At 40.0% G+C, this 21,201-nt stretch overlaps 1 protein-coding gene across 2 annotated transcripts in view; it reads left to right on the top strand.

The window, feature by feature from the left end:
• The first annotated feature begins 2,808 nt into the window (after nt 1–2,808).
• ULK2 (unc-51 like autophagy activating kinase 2) overlaps nt 2,809–21,201 on the top strand; it is a 44,044-nt gene continuing 25,651 nt past the window's right edge. The window contains exons 1-7 of one of the 2 annotated variants that reach the window (XM_062592213.1): nt 2,809–3,453; nt 4,590–4,682; nt 5,856–5,897; nt 17,131–17,163; nt 17,536–17,572; nt 19,614–19,787; nt 20,884–20,957. In XM_062592213.1, coding sequence (XP_062448197.1) covers nt 3,364–3,453; nt 4,590–4,682; nt 5,856–5,897; nt 17,131–17,163; nt 17,536–17,572; nt 19,614–19,787; nt 20,884–20,957 — 543 coding nt within the window. In that variant the 5' untranslated portion in view covers nt 2,809–3,363. Of the gene's footprint in view, nt 3,454–4,589; nt 4,683–5,855; nt 5,898–17,130; nt 17,164–17,535; nt 17,573–19,613; nt 19,788–20,883; nt 20,958–21,201 lie in introns of those variants that run through there. The other variant, XM_062592214.1, reaches the window with a different exon arrangement.

The raw sequence follows: 21,201 nt of genomic DNA, 5'->3' as shown, positions 1-21,201 counted from the left end.
CCTTTTCCAGTAACTACTTCTAACCTTCCAAAAAAACATACTGGAAGCATACTGAAATATTCAGACTTTTCAAAAGACGTGCTACAAATCTTGGTATGTGGTGCTGTTTTAGTCCAGTATTACCCAACTTAGCCAACATTATGAGTATTGCACAGGTATGCCTGCCACATAGCCATTACTTTTCACTGGTAATGGAAGAAGAATTTTAAGCACATCCAGCTTACATGGTGCTCTTCCTGAACCACACTCTGACTCTTCTGCCTGTTAAAGCTGTGATACCTTGAGTTATGCCACCAGTAATTTTGTTGTTACAAATGCTTCTCTAGAGCGATATGAGGACAGTGATGATCAGGACTGGGGGGTATGCCAGTGCTCTGAGTAAAGCTTAGCTATCTTGATTACCTTCTTGGAAATAACGTAGAAAAGAGAACAGCGAGAGCATCCAGAGTGAAATAGGCTGCCCCGTACAGTGAGGGGGCTGCGGTGGCATGGGTGACACGCTCCTGTCCCTTTGGGTTACATCTAGACAAGCAGGGCCTTAACATGCTCCCAGGGCTGCAGGAGGCAGCTCTGCTCAGCCTTGCAGAAGGGATGCTAACGGGCTTCGGAGCGGTGCTGCCTGGAGCCAGACTCCTTGGACCCACGGGCTCATCTACCCAACTCGTCTGATCTCCCGAGTATTTTCCAGCTGTCCCAGCAATCTAACTTCTTTGTGGCTTATTGCCTGGGGAGAGTTTAGGGGGAAAAAAAAGGTTTTTTGATGAACAGAAAGAAAATCAGCGTCTTAGCCACTCTGCATGAGCGTTAGGAAAACCAGTCTCATTAGGTCAGCCTGGACACCATTCAGGTGCAGTTTCTGCCTCAGAAACAACTGCAATTTGGTGGCCTAGTAGCAAAGCGTTTGTAAAGACCAATAGTGTTCTCAGGGACAAAAGATGTTCTGGAAACTCGAGTGCTAACGTCGGTGTCCCAAGGAGCTGCTGCCAGATGAAAGGATACTTCCCCTGTGTACTTAGACGAACAACCGAGAAGGTGCTAATCTCTTCCCAGAACTGTAGCTCCTGCGATCCTGAGTCCTGGCTTACGACTGAGAACCTAATTTGACTGAACCACCATCGTGTGGCAGGAGCAACAAATGCGTCCTCAGCGCTGTCACCCCTGGCTTTCTTCTCCCTGACCACAAAATCGGTGGCCCTTGCTGAGCCGCAGGTCACTGGTGTCCGTATAAGTGGGCTGCAGCTATTCCACTGTGTGATATGAGGAAGAAAAACAGCGCACAGTACTTTGTCATGTATTTGGAGGTTGGGATGCCAGCACTACAGCAACGTGCTTGGTTATTCCAGGCAAACCTTCCTGCTGCTCCTTGCTGTTTTGTCCTTGCTGCGCTGAAATAAACCTGCTCGAGGGCTCCGTCGCCACTGCGAGGACAAAAGGACATCAGGCACGCCGCTGCCGAAGGGAAGCGGGTCTTATTTTTGAACTGTAATGCAGAACGGGTGGCTTAGAAATTCCTGAAGTGGCTTTCTCTCTGTGTGCTTTTTAGCTTCCCTAAAATGCAGCTTGTGGCACAGGCTTTGGGTTAAGAATACGTGCCAATGCTGAGAGGATTAACACTGAATGTGAAAGTCAACGGATAGGAATAAGCAGCCAGTTCTCTCGGGGGAAAATATTTTCTGTATTGGAATATTTAACACATTAAGACTTTGGGGCTTTTTCATGGTTTTAAAGAGGCACTGTGAATACATGTTGGAAAGAGCTTGCACCATCTTAATTTATGATTAACTGGAAATATTTTTACATTTCATTTATTCTTTCTGCAGTGTTCTTTTAAGCCACTGAAATTAATTGGTCAGCTTTGCTTTCTCAGCTTTGTATATTATGTCAGGGCTATGTGTGTGGTTTTTTCTTTTTTATAAGCCCTTTGGTTTTCTGATACAAAATAGATTTCTTAGGACAGAGCTTAAAATGCCCTGCGTAGAACTGCTAACATCTTGCTGAAACACCTTCTCCTTTGTCCAGGTGTGTTGCCTTTGAAGCAGCCTTTAGCTGTGATGGTTTTGACGCGGCACACAAAGCTATTAGTATTTGGCTTTGGATTACAGAAAATCAACGGAGATAAGTGAAGCAGAGAAGCAGCTGCCTAACTCCCTGCTCGGTCACTACTTTGATCCGCCGGCGCCGCAAGCAGAGCAGCAAAACCCCCGCGGTGCCTCCGGGTCGGGCGCGGGAGCCTTCCCGCGGCAGCTCCTCCAGCAGCGTGCACGCACGTTCCGCCGTCGCCTCTCCCTTCATGGCGTTCCTCCTGCGCGGCCTGCTGCGCGGCCCAGGGAGCCCAAACGGCTCCGGAGGCCCCGGTGCCTTCCAGGAGTGGGGATGGCTCCGGAGGCCCCCTGGGCAGCGGGAACGGCTCCGGAGGCCTCGCTGACTCCCGGGAACGGCTCCGGAGGCCTGGTGGCCCTCGGGGAGCGGGAGTGGCTCTGGCGGCTCCCGGAGCCGGGTAAGCGGGGCCCCGACCGGGGCAGGCCGCGGGCCGGGCCGGGCTGATCCCAGCTCCGCCCCGCCCCGCCCCGCTCCGCCCCGCCGGCCCCTTGGCGGCGGCCCCGGCGCCTCAGGCGCTGCCGGCGGGGCCCGGCCCGGCCCGCGCGCGGCGATAGCGGCGGAGCGGCCCCGCCTCGCGCCTCCGCCGGGTTAACCGGGGTGACGCACTCTTTGGCCGCCGGCGGAAGCAGCCGGGCGCTGCGGCCTGCGCGCTGCGGCCTATAAAAGGCGGCAGGCGCGGCGGCGGCGCGGGCAGTCGGCGCTGGGGGTAGCGGCGGGCGCGTCGCAGCGCAGCGGCTGGAGAGCGGCGCTTTGCTCTCCTCCCCCCCACCCCGATCTACACCCTCCCTCCCTCCCATCCCGCGGGGCGGGGGAGGGGGCCGGCGACGACAGCCGCAGCAGCAGCCTCCCCCCGGCCGCCGCTCCCCCGCCCTGCTGGATGCTCCGGGGTTCGGTGCCTGAGGGGCGCCGCGGGGCCATGGGCGCGGGCCGCGGCGGGGCGCCGAGCGCCCTTCCCCGCTGAGGTGGGGGGGAGGGGGCGCCCATGCCGCACCGGCCCCGAGAGGCTTCCCCGCCACCTCCGCCCTGCCCTCCCCATGCCAGACGGAGCCCCTCGCCTCGGAGACGCCCTGCAGCAGCCCCGGCGGCCCGGGGGTCGGCGGCCGCCCCCGCGCTATGAGAGCAGCTGCCCCCGCCGCCGGGGGCAGCGGGGAGAGGGGCAGGCTGCCGCCCCGCCGCCGGCTGCCGTGAGGCGGCTCTAGCTGCCGGGAGGAGCCTCTTTGTCCGCCCGCCCTTCCCGGGGCTTCATGCCCGGCTGAGGGGGTGATGGAGGCGGTGGGGGACTTTGAGTACAGCAAGAAGGACCTCATCGGGCACGGAGCCTTCGCCGTGGTCTTCAAAGGTCGCCACCGCAAGGTAAAACTGCGCGGGGCGGGTTACACAACCCCGCGGGGGGGGGGGGGGGGCGGCTCTTCTGGGGGGCTTTCTTGTGATTTGGGTGCTGCGGGGGGGGGGGGGGGGAGCTGCCCGGCGTGTGTGTGTGGGGGGGGGGGGGGGAGGTCAGGCCGCTGCTGCCGGGGCCGAGCCTGCCGCCTCGACAAACCCTCTTATTATTATTATTATTATTTTCCTCGTTATTATTAATTATTTTATTTTAGAGCCGCCAGGCCCTTCCCACCTGCGCCGGCGGCTCCGCGGCCCTTTGTTTGGCAGCGGGGTCGTGTTTATCCCGCCGGATAACGAGGGATCTCGGGGAGAGGGGGGTGAGGGAACCCCCCAAATAAATAAATACATACATGCATAAATAAACCAAATTACGTGCTTTAGGATTGGCTGAAGATTTCTTAAATTCGGAGGTTATCTCCTTTCCTGGCCCGCCTTGCCTCGTCGCCCCGGGTGTTGGTAGTTACATGATGGGTTTCTCCGGGCTGTGCGAGTTTATTTGGGTGCTGTGGTGTCTAAAAGCGCTCTGCTTTCCGGAAAACCGCTCTGCGAATTTATCCTTTTAGAGCACGGGGAAAGTGCCCGTGGCTTGGAGGCATGCAGTACACGGGTTTGGTTTTGTTTTGTTTTAAGAAAAATGAAAACGTTAGAAACTTTAAAGGCCAGTGGAGATGCTTCCACCTCGCAAATAAATAGACGAGCTATTTTTAAACAGATGTTTTCCTGTGCTGTTTTCAGTACAAGCATGGAAGGATGTGCGAAAGCTGAAGCTAGGAAGTCTCTGAAGAAGAGTAAAAGTACATTAATACTTCACAAGGAAATAAAAAGCAAACAGCACAGCTACTGAAGTGGTATATGTGTGATTATTTATGTTTTAATTTTTTTAAGGCTTTAGAGTCAATGGGAATGCTGTGTGTTTGGATTTAGATAGATTTGAACTGCTGAGGGATGGAACAGAGTTCTTGGTGGTGTCATGTGATCTAGGAGTAATCAGAAGCAGGCAGAGCAGGGATGATTTTGCTGCATTTCCTCTACTGCTTTACTAGCTAGGTGTTAGTGGATAAAGTTAAAATGTGCAAAACTAACAATACTTTTATTTTTATTTGCAGAAAACTGATTGGGAAGTAGCCATAAAGAGTATTAACAAAAAGAACTTGTCAAAGTCACAAATTCTGCTTGGGAAAGAAATAAAAATCTTGAAGGTATGTTAATTTGCAGTGGTTTCTAAAACTGCTTTCTTTTAAAAGGAAAAGAGACTTTTGACTTAGTTCATTCTGGGTCATGGGTAATATCACAGTAAATGCTATCCCACCTTTCGCTTCTTCATTCCGGAAGACATCCAGAACTGAAAAGACCAAGGAAAGGACACAGCTATTTTTTTCCATTCTGGAAATAGTTTCAGAACAGGTTAAAGCCATATTTTTGTAGTTTCAGTGGAAAACAGAGCCAGTTTCTATGTCTTACCTATTGTACACTTAGAAGACTTTGTCTTTCAGGATGTTTAATCTGGTGCCTTTCCCAAGCAATATGTGTATCAAAAGTCATAGCAGAGGCTGAAACATCAATTTTTGGTCTTTATCTTTTCTGTCCAAAGGTGGCTTGAAAACTAAAATTGGCACGCTGAATTTGATTCCTAAAGCAGTCTTCCCATTTCTGACTTGTGTTAATTGACTTAAAATGTGTAGCGTGGGTCTAACAAAGAAATAAAACAGAGCATCATTTAGTTCTTCTGTACTGTTTTCCACAAAATGCCTCTGTGGATGCTCTCTGCTCACTGAAAATCACTCCGTTTCGTCTTACGTAATTTCTAGTGTTACTGTCTTTACATATTTTCCAACTTCTTGAGAGACATCACTATTTTACATTCTAGTGTATATATTATATCCTCAGCAGAGGTACTCAGTAGAGACACTTTTATTTTAAGCAGTTGCAAATAATCATGTGAATTGTCCTACAAGTTTTGTTTTAGTGTTGTTTGGTATTTCCATTTAATGTAAAATGGGAAGATTGACTTGAAAATAGTGATTGATTTCTCCCCTAAGCAAGAAGTTGTGAGAGACTGTAAAATTAAATTTAGTTAGTTTTTGGTACTCATTAATGGATCTTGTGCTGTAGAACTTCCTATAACAAGATGTTGAAAACAAATTTTGCAATCAAGCCTCTTATGATTTCTCTAAAGATATTGTCTCATTCCCTGTTCTTCCTATTATTGTCTAAATAGCTGAGACTTCCTTCAAATTCCATCAGATGGCAAAACAAAAAAGGGTACTATCTTTCTCTGTAAAATTTGATTCTCTTTCATTGTCACCTGACATATCAATTTAAATAATCATAATAATGGGCTATTTCCATAATACAGATATTTTGTTTTACAGGAACTTCAGCATGAGAACATTGTAGCTCTCTATGATGTCCAGGTAAATTATATCCTGATGCTTTTCTGAACATTATGCATTATATTTTCATAAATAAATTTTATATAGGGCAAGTAGCAATTTTTAATGGTATTTTGTTGGTATAAGTGATTTGGTATTAAGAAAAAGAAATACAGTTCCTTAGCAGCAGCATAGGGATGTTCTCTCATCCTCAGCACATTATGCACTTATTTTATATTGCCTGGTCTTAATAAGCAGATGCACGGTTGCGATAGAAAGCTGTGAGGAGTCCAGTTTGCTTCCAGGCAGCAGGGGCGAATGAAAGCCTGAGAATCTCTGCAGAGGCTGTTTGTGTAGTCTGGTCCTATCTCCAGAGGAAAAGCATCAGCTGGCTGGGCTGGGCGCTGTATCAGTGGCAGTAGCTATTCTCCTCCTGATATAGCATTGTTTCCTTGGCCCTGTAATTTGATAGGGAAGTGGATGTTTGTGGATAACAAGTGAATATACCTGAAGGAAAACTTACTAGTAGGAGTTGATCCAAAGCAAGTGACATTAAGAAGACATCATAAATACTCCATGTAGAAAAGGAGCGTAATCTTTGAGATATCTGTAGCAAAGAAATGTATAGCTCTATGTCATCGTGAGAAAGAACTGAAGGAAGCAGAAGAATGTGGTCACACACATGTTGCTGTTACTTATCTGTGTTAAACAGAAAGGATAGACTAAAGGTTGTGCAGATCGTTTGGATCTGTTAAAGTAGAAGTCAGTATTAAATTGCTTCAAGTTTTCTTCCTCCTATTATTTATTTACTTTTTATTCCTAGGATTCTGACTGATAAGGTGAAAGAGTTATTTTCCTATTAGTTATTACCTATTTAGGATAGCATATCCTACTTGGTAGGAAGTTGATTTTTTTTTTTAATATCCTAAGGCCTGTTAGTGTTGAGTCAAGCTAAATACAAGATGATGTAAGTTATGCAGTCATTCCTTCTGCTTGTATAAGAACTATACACTTATCTCCTGGGCTTAACTCTAATCTTAAATACAGAGTCACATTTATGGATAAAATTATTAAGATCAACCATTGAGGCACTGCATAGTTAAAACAATGTAAAATGGACGTTTCAACATTCTTCAGCATTTTCTGTCTTTGCATGCTTGCGTACTAAAAGATTTTCAGCATATGCATAGGTGTTTAGATATGGAAATCTGTTCACAGGATATACACCAAGTAGACTCAGATTTTATTGTATATAGCACTACAGGACATGTACTAACTTCTGTTGACTCTTGATACAATTAATAGTGTTCATGTTGTAATGGGCTGTGCATCAAAAGTTCCTGTTTGGATGTGTAGACTCTCCCTTCTGTGTCTTGACTTCAAAACTCTAAATTTTGAATAATATTAGCTGCTGTGAGAGGAAAGTATAACCTCTTGCGCTTCTTGAAGAGATGAAGCTTTCCTGAAGGATGCTAAATAGAAATAATGTCTCAGCATCCTAAATTTAGTATGTCCAGACATCTTAAGAGAAACTGCAGTTGCTGACTGAGAGTGTTGGTGTGTGAGTAAGCAGCTGACTTTCTGATGTATCATTTACAGTTGTTTATATGTGAGGACTACTTGTTAAGCTTTGCAGTTTAACCTGAAGGCAGTTGACTTAGTATGTTGTGTTTTGATGATTTAACATTGTACATCATTTAACTCTAAGCTTTGAAGGTGCTCTTTCTCCTTTCAATTTGTGTGCTGAGCATCCATTAGGGAGGAGAGGACAGGGTACTACACTTGTCTGATTTCTTTACATAAAAGTTATTTAGAAATACAACTTTTGTATATATGTTCTGCCACAGGTGAAAGTGCAGTTAGTCTCAAGACTTCTTGAGTGATTAGTCCTGTGTTCTCAGTTTGAGAAGGGGATGTTCCTGCTTGTCATTGAATGCTACGCTTAAATAAAAAGAACAGTTGCAGCAAAGAGAAGGAAAAAGGTGTCTCATACCTTGGATAAATTTCAAATATGTTCATAGCAAAGATAAAGCTTGCAGTGTGATGCTCTTGAGCAGGAGAAATTGCTTTGCAAATGTGATCTAGAGAATGTGACGCTTGCACAAATAAGCCTTTTCTTTTCTATATAGGGCTATGTTTGTGAAATACTGTACATCGTTAACTTGTATGATTACATTAATTTATAACCCAGCAAGAACGAATGCTATGCAAGACATTCATGTGTCTGGTAGTCTGGTACACCTACTAATTTTCTTTAGGATTTCATGTTCTAACATGTACTGCCCTTTTTGTTTGCCATAGTATTGCAAACACAGATATAGTACAGTAGATAAGACTTTGGGAATTTAAGCAATTTTTAAGCTACAGAAACTATTTTTCTCCTCTCTATGCTGGAGCCATTGGAATCTGTCACAGTAGGGAGTTCTCAGTGTGACTGGCAGTCTGTTTTATTTTTATAGTTGTGTTGGTCTGATTTTTTTTTTTAATCTTAGTTTGAAATAAGAAAAGGCCCATATTTTAGATATACTGCAGACCATTTAGCTGAATAATCCCCAAACTAATTGTTGTACTAACATTTCAGAGGAAAAAGTTGGTGTGCATTGCAAGTGGCAAAACCTTGTGAAAAAAGTGTAATTGAATTGTAATGAAGAATAAATATTTTTACATCTTTTGTAGTGATAAGTGAAATTACTTGTACTTAACAGCAGTACTTTGAGATTAAAGCTGTATGCCTACATAGCAAATTGGAAAATACCATTTAAGTTTGAGAATGGATGAGTAGTTAATGTTTTACATGTTGCAGAAGGCGTCATTTTGAGTTATTTTCATTTAAGGTAGTTTTGCATATTCCTTCTTCATACCTGTTCATTTGTTTGTCATCTTACCGCATGATCTGCGATCAGTTGCACAAGTCCATGTAATAAAAACATGTATGCCATTAAGACTTTTAATTAAATCTAAGGAGAAAGTGTGAGCCGTGCTGCTGATAATACACGGACCTTTAAAAACCTACACTGCTGTTGCTTGAACTCCTTATGAACACCATTTTGATGGATTACTTCTAGTATGTATGGCCTCAACTGAGATAATTTACTAGAAATACCCATTTATCCAGAGACATCCCCAAATGAATTGGTAAGCCATTAATGTTGTATACGCATTGGTTGACACTAAAATCTCTTGGACTGATGCCAGCACAATAATTGTCCTTGATTTTTGTAAGGTGGTTACATGCAGTGCTAGCAGGTTTGATCTGCAGTTAAGCATTTTGTGTGAGCAGAGTGTATCCTTGCTGTTTGTGCCATCTCGGAAGTGCTGCACAAAACAGGATGTGGAGAGCGGTGGTTCTAAGACTAAAGACTTTTGTGGAGACACTGAAATATGAAGTTTCCATCTGTGAGAAAGTGTTTTGCAGTAGTAGGGCTTCGAAAAATAAATATATGCAATTCACCTCTGAAGGTGAAATTAATGTTTTCATGAAGTGAAATGTTTAAAAAAATTAGAACATAATAGATAGCAAGACATAAGCTGTTGCGACATTACTTACCCTCTTGTGCAAGAGTTTGGTATTCTTTGATTCCGGAATAAACTCCCATAACACTAAAATGATATGGAAAGAAAATACGTATGTGCAGCTTTTGTCCTGTGGTAATACTACAGGATATCATTGATCCTGCAAAGATGATCAGAGAATCTTGGATCTCATCACATGAATTGGGGAAATGTAATCCACTGTTTCTCAAAAGCAACGAGTGTCTAAAACAACCTTAACAATGTGAAATGCCTTGCAATCCTTGGACAAAATACTCGGAGTATGAAGGTATCAGTAAGTCATTTGGAATGTGCTATATTTAGGCCATGAATTTACAGTTTTGTACGGTTCATGATCCCAAGTGTGTGTTGAATAGAGCTAACCTTTTCACAGTGCCTGTTTCAGCAAATAATTTAATTCAAAACCTCTTTAAAATGTCAGGTACCAGAATGAACGCCTGTAATGTATCTTGGAGAGAGATATTTTAGTAGAATGAATTAATGCCTTTACTGTATGGAGCCTGAAGTTTGCTATTTGAACAGTTATTTAGAGATAACTAGTTTCTGGCTTGTAACTGGAGAAACAGTATCTGAACAGAAATTGTTTCTTGTCTTAACTTGTTGGTGCAGAACAGATAAAATACCTACAGCAGCTTCTGCTGTTATTACTAACATGAATCAAGTATTCTTGTTAGATTTACCCAAAGACTCCTGCTGATCTAGTGGAGTTGCCTGTGTTTCTTGAGGTGGTTGCTTCAAGCATTCTGGCGTGTGCTCTGAGCTTGGTGTCTCACTGCTTTGATTGCCTCCATACTCTCATCGCAGCCTTTTCTGGACCATCCTCTTTTAAGTGAGGATGCCTCAGTATCTTTATTTTTTTCCTCAGCTCTTTGACTAAGGCCTCTGTATTTGTTGGTATTTGTCCTTCCTGAGTGGGAATCGTCACATGAAAACATACTGTCGAGAAAATGTTGCTGTTCTTTTCTCCCAGAATGATAAAAATAGTTTTAAACAAACAACAAAAAAAACATCTTTTAGAAAACGTAAAGGTTTTGAAATACCACCTGGCACTTGGTGGTTACCGGAAGACCATCCACCACCAGAGTGGCCTGCTAAGAACGATACTAGAGTAGGAGTTGAAGGCTGGGGAGGGCCAGTTAGTTTGTCTGACCTATAGAAGTAAAGAGCTAGATAAAATAGTTTGTATTTCAAAACTGATTTAGAAAGTCTTCAAGTGTGTGAGTGTGCTAGATGGTGTTTACTGCGCTAAGAACAGTTTTGCCTTTCCTTTGTGTTGTGTAGCTGGTCAGTCTGTTTGACTACTTGGTCAGATTCATACCTACCATATATATTAAAGTATGGCATTTTGCATACCAGAAAGGGACTGATGCTGCTGTTGTGGTATGTTTTCCATGGCTGATTGCGCTTTTATGTGAATAATTGGCAGCATACATGGTATTTGAATCCTGCAGGCAGATGTCAACTGACATTTACCCTGAGACTTAACATTTAGTTGGAACTAACAGAATACTTAGTCCTTTCATGTTAGAAGCTGCTGCTGTGGCGCACTCAAAAGCAAAATGAGTGTCATGTAATACAATGAGAAATAACTTCAAAGAAAAGTGAGCCCTTACTTTTTCATTAAATCATTAGAACTTTTGCCAAATATAGTTAATGTTTCAGAAAATGAGGATTATACTCCTAATGAAGAAATTATAGCAAATACAGCACAAGTTAACATTAGAAGATTAATCAGTTAATAGCAGCACACAAACTGTCTGTCTAACTTGTGCTCTTGGGACTCAGATCATAAACTGTAACTAAACAGAATTTACAAACTTGGAGCAAAAGTGTAGTAACTATTTATTTGCCACTGTATCTGCTTTGGCAGCTCATTAAAAGCTGGTTGCAGACTTTAACTTTTTCTAAATGAGGACTTCCTAACCAAAAAGAAATCTCTAGGGTATGTTTCTGCCAATTCTTTAGAGTTCTAGTAACAACTGTCAGAAGTAACCATGAATGTTTTGACTTCTTTTTCAATTAATATCTTTTAAATGGAACTACTGTGCTGAGCCTGTGATTTGGGTTGGAACTTTGCTTCCCCTGAGACAACTACTGGAAGTCTGGGATTAAAACACAGCAAGTTTTGGCAAATATATTGCTGCTTAATCTCTTTCCAGAAGGCTTACCTGTTAACTTCCAGAATTGTAAAATTGTTTCTATTTGCCTTTGCTATCTTTCACTTCATCTTGCAGAGAAAACCTAGACTCAGAATAAGGAAGAACAAAACCATTTTTCTCTCAAGAAAACTTAGAACAATAAAGCGAGACATACAGGGAAAAGCCATGTTCCATGATTATTTCAACAGAACATACATTTGTTTTCTAGTTTGTATGTTTTTCTAGGACAAGTAGAAGTGTGGGCCAGAACAACTTCAGCTGCAATAATTTTATAAACTGTACGTAAATGTAAATTTTTGAAAGCTTTTTACTGTTTCAAGAAACAATTTAAAATAGCTTGCTAGGTCAGCTTTATTCCTGAATGTTAGATCAGAAGTTTGTTGGTCTACTAATCTTCCTTTCTGAGCACTCTGCTCTGTTTAGCAGGTCAGCAAAGATCACTAGTCAAGAGAATGAGTATAGGAATAGTTTCTTGGCAATATTTAAATTGTGAAAAAGATGTGTACTAAAACTGATTTGCTTTCTGAATATATTCTCAAAATGGAGATTGTATTCTCAGTCAGGCTGGCCAAAAACAGTAATGCAAAGTGTGAGAAACTGAACTGATGAACTATTCCAGATGTTTTGAACTGAAGCTTGCATGAGTGGGATATTGAAAGATGTTTGGTTATGAGGGAAAATCGGTACGAAATGTGGCTGGACAGCTTGATACCAGCATTATGCAAAACATGACTTCTGCAATACAAATTAGATATGACTTTTGACCAGATTGGGAAAATCTCCTTGTGAAACCTCTAATCTACTCTGCTGATTTAATAATAATAATAAAAAAAAATTCATCTGACTTGCAAAAAGGCAGTCCACTCCTTACTATGACTTTAACCAAGTAATTTGTTTGATTATTATTAGTCAAAAATACCAGTCAAGAAAAAAAAACAAGTAATGCTATTTGAGGAGAACAGAGTGCAGTCTGTAATCTGTAGTTCCAACAGCAGTTAGAAATGGTATTTAATGTTGATTGTTTTTCATATTCCTAAATCATATTGTTTTGAAGAATCTCCCTTTCCAAATTGTGAATGCAAATTATGAAAGAATCAAGATAAGTTATATAATCTTGTTGTGAACAAAGTTGCATGTTGGGCTAAGAGGAAAAAAAAAAGTCTTGGTGATCTGTAAAACGTCTAGTGGATTGTAGAGCAGATATCTAGAGAAGAGACTGGAACAGATAATTTGAATGCAGTAGGTATACTGCAGTGTATTTGTACAACTGTTGCAGAAAATACGTGAATGTGACAGTCCAAATATTTACTGTAAATTATTGTAAACATTCTGTATTTTCAGTAAAAATATAACTGTGAAAGACTATCAAATCAAGCACTTGATTTTAGATTATACAAATCTAGATTATACAAATTAGTTTCAAAATAACACTAATAATGGTTTTAAATATCAAAATTTTATAGGAACTAAATATTAAGGGATTAATTTGGAGAGATTTAGAAGTCCAGATGAAGTTTGGGAGTTTGATAAATAGTTCAGTCCTTAAGTCGTCTTAAACATAATTTTAAATTATGCTGAGAGCATATTTAATGTAGGGTTTGTAATTTTAACTCTATTGTCAATTTGTCGACGTTTCTCAGAAACTAAAGATTAAATTTATAACATTACCTACAGGTAGTAGTCAGAGCCTGCCTTCGTGGAGTGGATTGCTGGCAGAAGAGACTGGGTAAACTGTTTAAAGACAGCCTTGTTTTTGCTGAACCTCGGTGTATGCATGCACGGTCTTCCTTTGCAGGCCCTCTGACCCTGTCCACTTCTCCAGTTGTCCAGCGGGGGTGGTCAGATAACTGCAGTGCAGTCTTTACTTTGACTTCAGCAGTGATAGACTCACATGTAGTGAGATTCTGCTTTCCTACCTGGAGAGGTAAGGACTAGTATGATAGGACAAATAATAAACTCTGGTTCTGAAGGGAAGGGTTTCATTTGAAAGGACTTTGCTTCCAAGGGAATCCAGAAAACAGTTTCTGTTAGTTCTGTGATGACTGAATGTCTGTCATGAGCTGAGCATTACATACTATCATAAGCTACTGTTTATCTGCAGTGTATATTGCGTATTTGAGCCACTAATTTTGTGGGACTTCTATTTCTTTTATGTTTGGGTGGATATCCACTAGCTAAGCTTTCTTCTTGTCACTGGAGAAGAGACAGATTCCCTGCTTTTAGCTGTGTTATTCCTTTGCATATCATCGTCATCCTGTAAGTGAAGTGATCCTCAGTTGGCAGAATTCTCAGTTTGATAAACTGGAGTCTTAGAGTATGGTTTGATGCATTGCAGTTTGAAGCAAAAGAGAAGTTAATGATAACTGCTAATAGCTTTCTATTTTCTCGTTTTGTATGAGAAAATTCCTCAACAAATGTTCCAAAGACTTCAGAGCATTTTACAATGAACTGCTTTGTATGATTCCAGTTTGAGGGAATGGTGATTCCTCTTGTCAAGGTTGGAAAAAGGAATCAGGGGCTTATTTAGAGTCAGAGCAAGTATGTCAGAGATGAGAGTGGAAGCAGGTGTACTGACTTCTTCCCTTTTTTTCTAAATACAAGACTAGTTTTTGTTGGACAAAATGATGAAAAGCATTTGGAATTAGTTTAGTCAGTGCTGATAGACTATTCAGATGCTGTGATTCTAGATGTGGGTTGCTGCTTGGCATCCCTAGGTTTTCTGAAAGAAGATGAACTTTTTCTTCAGAAGACTCTCTTGCAAAAGAGCAATGTAGAAAGAAAAAAAGGTTTGTCATTACGCATTTTGAGTAATCTACAGTTACTTGTCTTTTTCTACTTTAATGTATTGACTTTCTGATAAAAATGCACCTAGATTTTGAGGCATTTGTAAGATTGCAATTTATGTTCACGTTGGCTGCAGCTGTTCCAGAAACATTGAAAAACTGAGACTTCCCAAATGTGATCTACTGCTGCTTTAATATTCTGTACTGGTTGGAGTTAGCTCTTCATTCCCAGCAGACTTGGCTAATGTTCCTAGAAATTTACTTTCTTTGAAACTGATTTCAAAATGTAAACAAGTCTGTAATACGCTTGATGTTCTGAGCTGGAAAAAAACCTCAAGTGCCTTTCTGGAACACAGATGAGAGCAGCTAAAGTAAATGCTTCCAGAAAGTGAAGTGGCCTAGTACAATTAACCTTAAAACATCCAGTTCATCTCAAACAGTGTTTATTCTTGCTGTAGTGTATGCATTAGGTATCTTCTTAATAAAGATCTCTTAAATAGCAGTAATGCTTGACAGTACCTTAGAATTTACTGTTCAAAGCCCTCGTAAACTTTATTTTTTAAATTCTTGTAGCATAACATCGTTTGAACTTCAGTTTTTCATTAAGAGTTTCCCCTTCAGGCTTTTTTCATGAAGCCATTTTGCTCTGACTCTCCTCCTCACGTTTTTCTTACACTTTTGTTGAATTTTGCCAGACAAAACTGGTTTGACTTAGTGTTGATGTTTATTTAAATATATATTCTTGCTAACTTGGAAGCTTCAGTGAATATCTGTATCTATGATGTGTTGGTAGAGTTCTGCTCGTATTGGTTATGATGTCCATGCACTCTGTGTTGTAGTTGATGTTCAGGGAAGTTGGTTTTCCCTACTTTGGACCTGTGGTGAGCATCTGCTGAAGGCATCAGAGTCCCACAATTCACCTTTGTATCCAGCTCTGGGCTTATAGTCAAAGTACAGGAGTGTTTTTATTGGTTAGCTCTTGTGGAGTTTGTTTGCTTGTTTTGTTTTTAGTTTCCTAGCTGATACTGACCTGTCTGTGGACCATTGAAAATGATCTCTGTTGTGGTAGTTCTTGCTGGTGTGCTCAAATTGAACATGTGCTAAGATTTTAAAGGAACACTGAGAAAGATGGTTAAGTTCACAGCTTTTGTTTTGCCCTGCAATGTCTCTTGACTTTTTTGGCAGGAGTCTGCAGAATATAGTTGGACTGACTAAAGTCTGCTTCCAAATGTGATACATGCCTGACCTTGTCTGGTATGCCTTCTCACTCTCTTCAAGTATCTTAAAAACATGTTTTCCCACAAACTCTCAAACAACTGGTGCTTAAGTTCAGTTTAAAGTGAAAACTGCATCAGTGTACCGTTTAACTAAAACATCGTCCTATGTAGTATCTGTTTGCCTGTTTCTCCCTCTAGTTTTCTTTGTGTTCTTTGCTTTCTTTCTTACCCACTCAGTTTAGAGAGGGGAAATGATTTTAGGTTGTCTGAAATCTCTGAGCACCTTCAGCTTTGTAGGCACAGCAGAAAAATTTTATGCAAGAGATTTTGTAGAAAACTTGATGTTAATTATTGGTGTATTTATAGGCAGACTTCTTTCTTTCCTGACACAAAACAAATGTTTATAAAAAGATGAATATTGTTGTAACAGTCCGGTTTAAGCACAGAAGTTTTCACTGCATTTTATGAAGTATGTAGAAAATTTATAACTAGAATTATAGCTGACATGTCTTTCAGTAACTCTTACTCAGTTATAAGAGGAAATGCAAGTTGCAAATAGGTCAAAAGAGGTCGGTGCATGAGAAAATCTTAATAGAACTGCTGTATTAAATTATATCTTTGCTGTAAGGTATTAAGTCCATGATAGGGACGGGTTTCTGCCAGTGACTCATTGAGATAGATAATTTAAAAAAATATGCAAGAATGTTAAAATAAGTACCCTGCAAAATAGGGCATTGGGGGATCCAAAGTTTATTTCAGACATGTAACAAACTGCTCTGTGATTTCTGATTGACCTGCAGTTTTTCACATGGCAGAATCAAAGCTGTTTTGCCAAGAAGCAAGGAACATAATCATAGAATCAGTAAGGTTGGCAGGGACCTCTGGAGACCATCTAGTCCAACCTCCCTGCTCAGCAGGGTCACCTAGAGCACGTTAGAAAGGGTTGCATCCAGGCGGGCCTTGAATATCTCCAGACAAGGAGACTCCACAACCTCTCTGGGCAACCTGGTCCAGTGCTCCGTCACTCTCACAGGGAAGAAATTCCTCCGCACATTCATTTTGGAATTCCTGCTGTAGGGAACTGGTTTTCATAGCTGAATTTGTCTTGCTTTTAATTTTGAATTGTATCCAGTGTATTTATGACTAAATATTACTATCCCATTACTGACTCATTTCAGTGATCTGTGGGAGCAAAGGTATGCTGATTAGTAGGGGCTCTTAATATAGAGGTTATATTAGTAGAGAGATTAGTCTGAGGCAATTGAAAGCTGAGGGAGCAAAATACGCCAGAAGCTGATACTATTTACTGTATGATGCCCTTTGAAGGGATAGCTTCAATGATCAGAATTTTGTCTGGTAATTTTTTTTTATGTATTTATTAATGCCTCTTTAAAATGTGCAGTTTTTAATTATAGGAACTTAGTATTTGCTACCATCAGAATAGTGCCTTTAATGTAAGGTCTGTCAGTTGATTGAAAACTGTGTGTTACACTTGGTTAATGCAAGTATTCCAGGCTCTGTCTTGTCATATTCATAAATGGGACTTGTTCTCCTTCTCTTTTAGGAAATGCCTAATTCTGTCTTTTTGGTAATGGAGGTATGTGTCAATGTATATTTCTCTCTGGCTGATTTTAAAAGGTGATTTTTGGACAAATATCTTAAGAAAAGTATGCAGCAGGTCAAGGTTCTTTTGTGGCTAAAATAAGTAATTCTGAAAACTGGATCATTGATTTCATATGCAGTACTAAATTCATCAGTATTTTTTTAGTGAATTATTCAGTGTAGTTTTTTTTTGAAACTGAAAGTATAAATGAAATGTTACACCTTGAATAAATCATAAATATTTGACAAAACAGTATTAAGACAAATAACTAGAAAGGATCTTCAAATTTTAATTAAAAATTACAAAGTTAAAATTCTCATGTATTTCAGTGCTTGTGTTTTGAGTAAAAACTTTTTTTCTTAACAGTACTGCAATGGTGGGGATTTGGCAGATTACTTACAAGGTAATTGATTACTATATATCCCTGTTAGGAAGCTGTTGCATCACATGTTTATAGTCTGTAGTTATGTAATCCATCAGTATTTTTCTGAGATCTTGCTTGCGCTTTGAATGCTTTTATTTTCCTATGTGTGGAATGGCTATAATTCTATAATGTTTTTTCACCCATTGTGATCTTAGAGTACCCTCATTATAAGATTCATTGAATTCATTAATCAGTTCTACATTAGCTGCTTTATAAGAACAGTTTTGAACAAATGCTAGGGACACTGCGTTCACATAAAGTAAGGTTGTTTCCCATTATACAGAGATGTGCGGGTATGTAGTGGAACTGGAACTATCCTTCTTCCTTTTCTTCCTTTCCAAAGGCGTAATTTGGAAAGAAAGTACACTCTTGTATGTCAAAACTTTCTGGGCATATTCCAGTTAATTTTCAGGATATTTGATCACGTTTTGTGATGCCTCTTTGGTCTTAGCACTAGGAAGGCTGGGTAGACAACTGCTTCAAAATACCAAAGCTCCAATTGTAAATGGCAGAATTACACATTGCAGGTTTTAGGTTGTATCACATCCCTTGCTTTGAGCATACATCAATTTTTTTGCTGGTTGCTCTGCTTTCTTTTAGGGGGGGAAAAAAGCCCATTTCTTTTGAAGAGCTGCACTGCTGTCACTTGTCTCTCTTGTATAGCCTTTCCAGTGGTTTTCTTCAAACTAATGGGGAAAAGTCTTGTACAGGGACAGACCACTGTTTAGTGTTGTATCCTGTCTCTAGTCAAGGTCATCAGCGGAGTGCTGTTTGCATTTTATGTATGACTCCAGGAACTTGAAAAACAAATTTTTATACTGCAAGAAGAAATAAGATTTTGCATTTGTTTAAAAATAATTCTAAGTTATTTTAAATATCGCTTTGTAATTAAAAATAAACCCCACAAATGAAGCATAAAAGTGAATAAAATAATGTGTAGGCAGAAAATGTTTTTGTCACTGCTTCTTGACTGTAATGTTCCCTTATTTGTGTATAAGAGAAAAGAGTTATCTACCAGAAGTAGCATAGTGAAAAAGTTGTTTAGTTCCTGTATTTAAAATCATAGTTTTGGATGCTGTTCCCTGTCTCCTGATTATACCTGCTTTCTTTTCCAAGATGTGACCTTAAAAATATATTGAATTACTTATATGATGGGGCTTTTGTACTAAGAGGAGTTTTGGGCTCAATAGAGATTTCACCTTTTAGCATGGCTCTACCCAAAGTGAAGGCAGAAGTTACAGAATCATGGCAAGTTGATTCTTCTTAAAATTTTGAGCAGATTATTTTAATCTTCCTATTTTTCTGGTGAACATTTTTATTTTTCTCTTTGCCTTTACGTCTACAGTATGTTGAATGAGTCTTTTTGTGAACAGCTATTGTTATGGTAACTGTGTATATTAAAAGCTTAATTCACCTCCCATTAAAATCTTGGAAAGACTCATATGGTGTAATCCAGCACCTGTGTTTAGTACTTTTTCAGACTGCAGAATCGAGCTAATATATTCTGAAGAGACTTTCAAAAATACATTCTGAAAGGAAAAACTACAATGTGTTTTATCATGGATGAAATCTGTGATCAGAGTGGTTATTTGCATCCACACAACTTTTTTAAAGAAAAAACAGATTTGAAGTTTCAGGTTGTAACATGATCATACATACTGTTAATACTATAAATTGTGGAGTTTTATTTTCATGACTTCTGTGGTTCTTTGCCTTCTTAGAGGACTTAAAATTATATGGTAATCGGGAAGTTTTACAATAATTATGCTACTGAATTGAATGAACTATTGTAAAAACAGATTATTTAGAGTACTGAAACTAGGGTAAAACTATGGAGATAAATATACAATTAGAGTATACATTTATAGAAAAATATGGGAAACAGAATTGTTTTGAATAGATCTCACTATGATTTGATTGTCTTCGTTGTTTTCGCTGTTGATTACTGTGAAGTGTATTGCTTTTTGTCTAAAGATAATATTTATTTTCTCATCTCTGCTAATGTATATATTCCTTTCAGCTAAAGGAACTCTTAGTGAAGATACCATCCGAGTGTTCCTTCAGCAGATTGCAGCAGCTATGCGTATTCTGCACAGTAAAGGAATCATTCATAGAGATCTTAAACCACAGAACATTTTGTTGTCTTACGCAAGTCGTAGGAAGTCAAGTGTCAGTGGCATACGCATCAAAATAGGTAAATATGCTTTTCACATCTAAAGGTAAATCATCACCATTGGTTGTTTCAGTACTCAAAAGTAGTTAAAGCATAGAGGATGTAGTGGCTATGGAGTTGATTCTGTGTATTAAACTGATGCAAATCAGACAGTAAGACCAGAAGAATGAGCTTTATGCTGCAATGCAGTTTTTCAGTATAAAGAAACTTGAGTCATAAAGACCTTTTTGATTAAATCTGCAGGAATAAAAACCCTATCAAGCTGATCTTTCTAATATTTTAATTGGATCTAAATCTGTAATTTTTGAGACTTTGTCCTTCAGCACATTTCAAAAAAGTATGCATGAGATGTCAGTCAGTTCCAGATGACCCCCACCCCCATGGGTTTCTTGAAAGGTTTAGAAATGTAGGTTATGACCTATTTTGGGGAGAAGGAGATTTGGCATTGTAACTGGGAAGAGATATCAGCTGTTCAGAATACTACCAAGCTTCTCCTCTTAAACTTCAGGAATTTTGATCTCTCATTGCTCTGTCTGTTAAGTGCCCGTTGAAAAAGACCTCACTTTTAACAGGTTCTTTGTGTGCTTGTGCAAGATTTGAGGTCTATTTCAACAAAATCACTCCATCTTTTGGAGTGATTCCTCCATGGTCTATATGAGACAAAACTTCCTCTTTTACTTTCCTTACCTGATAGTTTCAGATCCTATTGCCTGTGTGAAAATTCAGGCATCTGAAAACTTCATTTCTTAAACTTTTACCTGGTGTGATTTAACTGAAGCAGATTATATTCATCACTCTTAATGAACCATTTATATTTAGCCACTGGCTGTAATCCTTTCCTGCTGACGCCAGACAGCATACTCTGCAGCTGGAGAGCTGGCTGAGTGGCAGCTTGTACAAATTATGCCACTGCTGTTTCTTGGCTTGCTGTTTGGAAGATGATGCATTCTTTCAGTGTATAACACAGATTTTTGCTATTCCATAAAGTTAGCTATATATTATACCTTTTTTCTCTCTGACTGGCAATTATATCAGATTTCAATAAAAGATCATTTCTAGACTGTAAAAAGTAGAAAATTATCTTTCTTGTCATTGACAAATGTGTTTCTTTATATAGCTGACTTTGGTTTTGCTCGTTATCTGCATAGCAACATGATGGCTGCAACTCTATGTGGTTCCCCTATGTATATGGTAAGTAACATTATTTTTCAGATTATGTTGCTTATCTAAAGCATTCTGTTACCAGAATGAAATAATTTACTGTTTGCAGAGGGCAAATGCCTGTTGTTGCTTCAGAAGTATTAGGAGTGGCATGCAGTTCACGTTTCCGAATTTTTACTAGCATCTATTGACTTGTTCTTTGGAGATCACAATTGTTAAAATGGAAAAGAATGAGAGAGAAATTGAATGTTCCTTAGCACTATAGGGAAGAAAA

This window comes from Rhea pennata, chromosome 20, assembly GCF_028389875.1.
Source record: "Rhea pennata isolate bPtePen1 chromosome 20, bPtePen1.pri, whole genome shotgun sequence".
Classification (NCBI taxonomy): Eukaryota; Metazoa; Chordata; class Aves; order Rheiformes; family Rheidae; genus Rhea; species Rhea pennata.
Note: the sequence above shows the minus strand (reverse complement) of the source record. Positions and strands in the feature narration are given on the sequence as shown.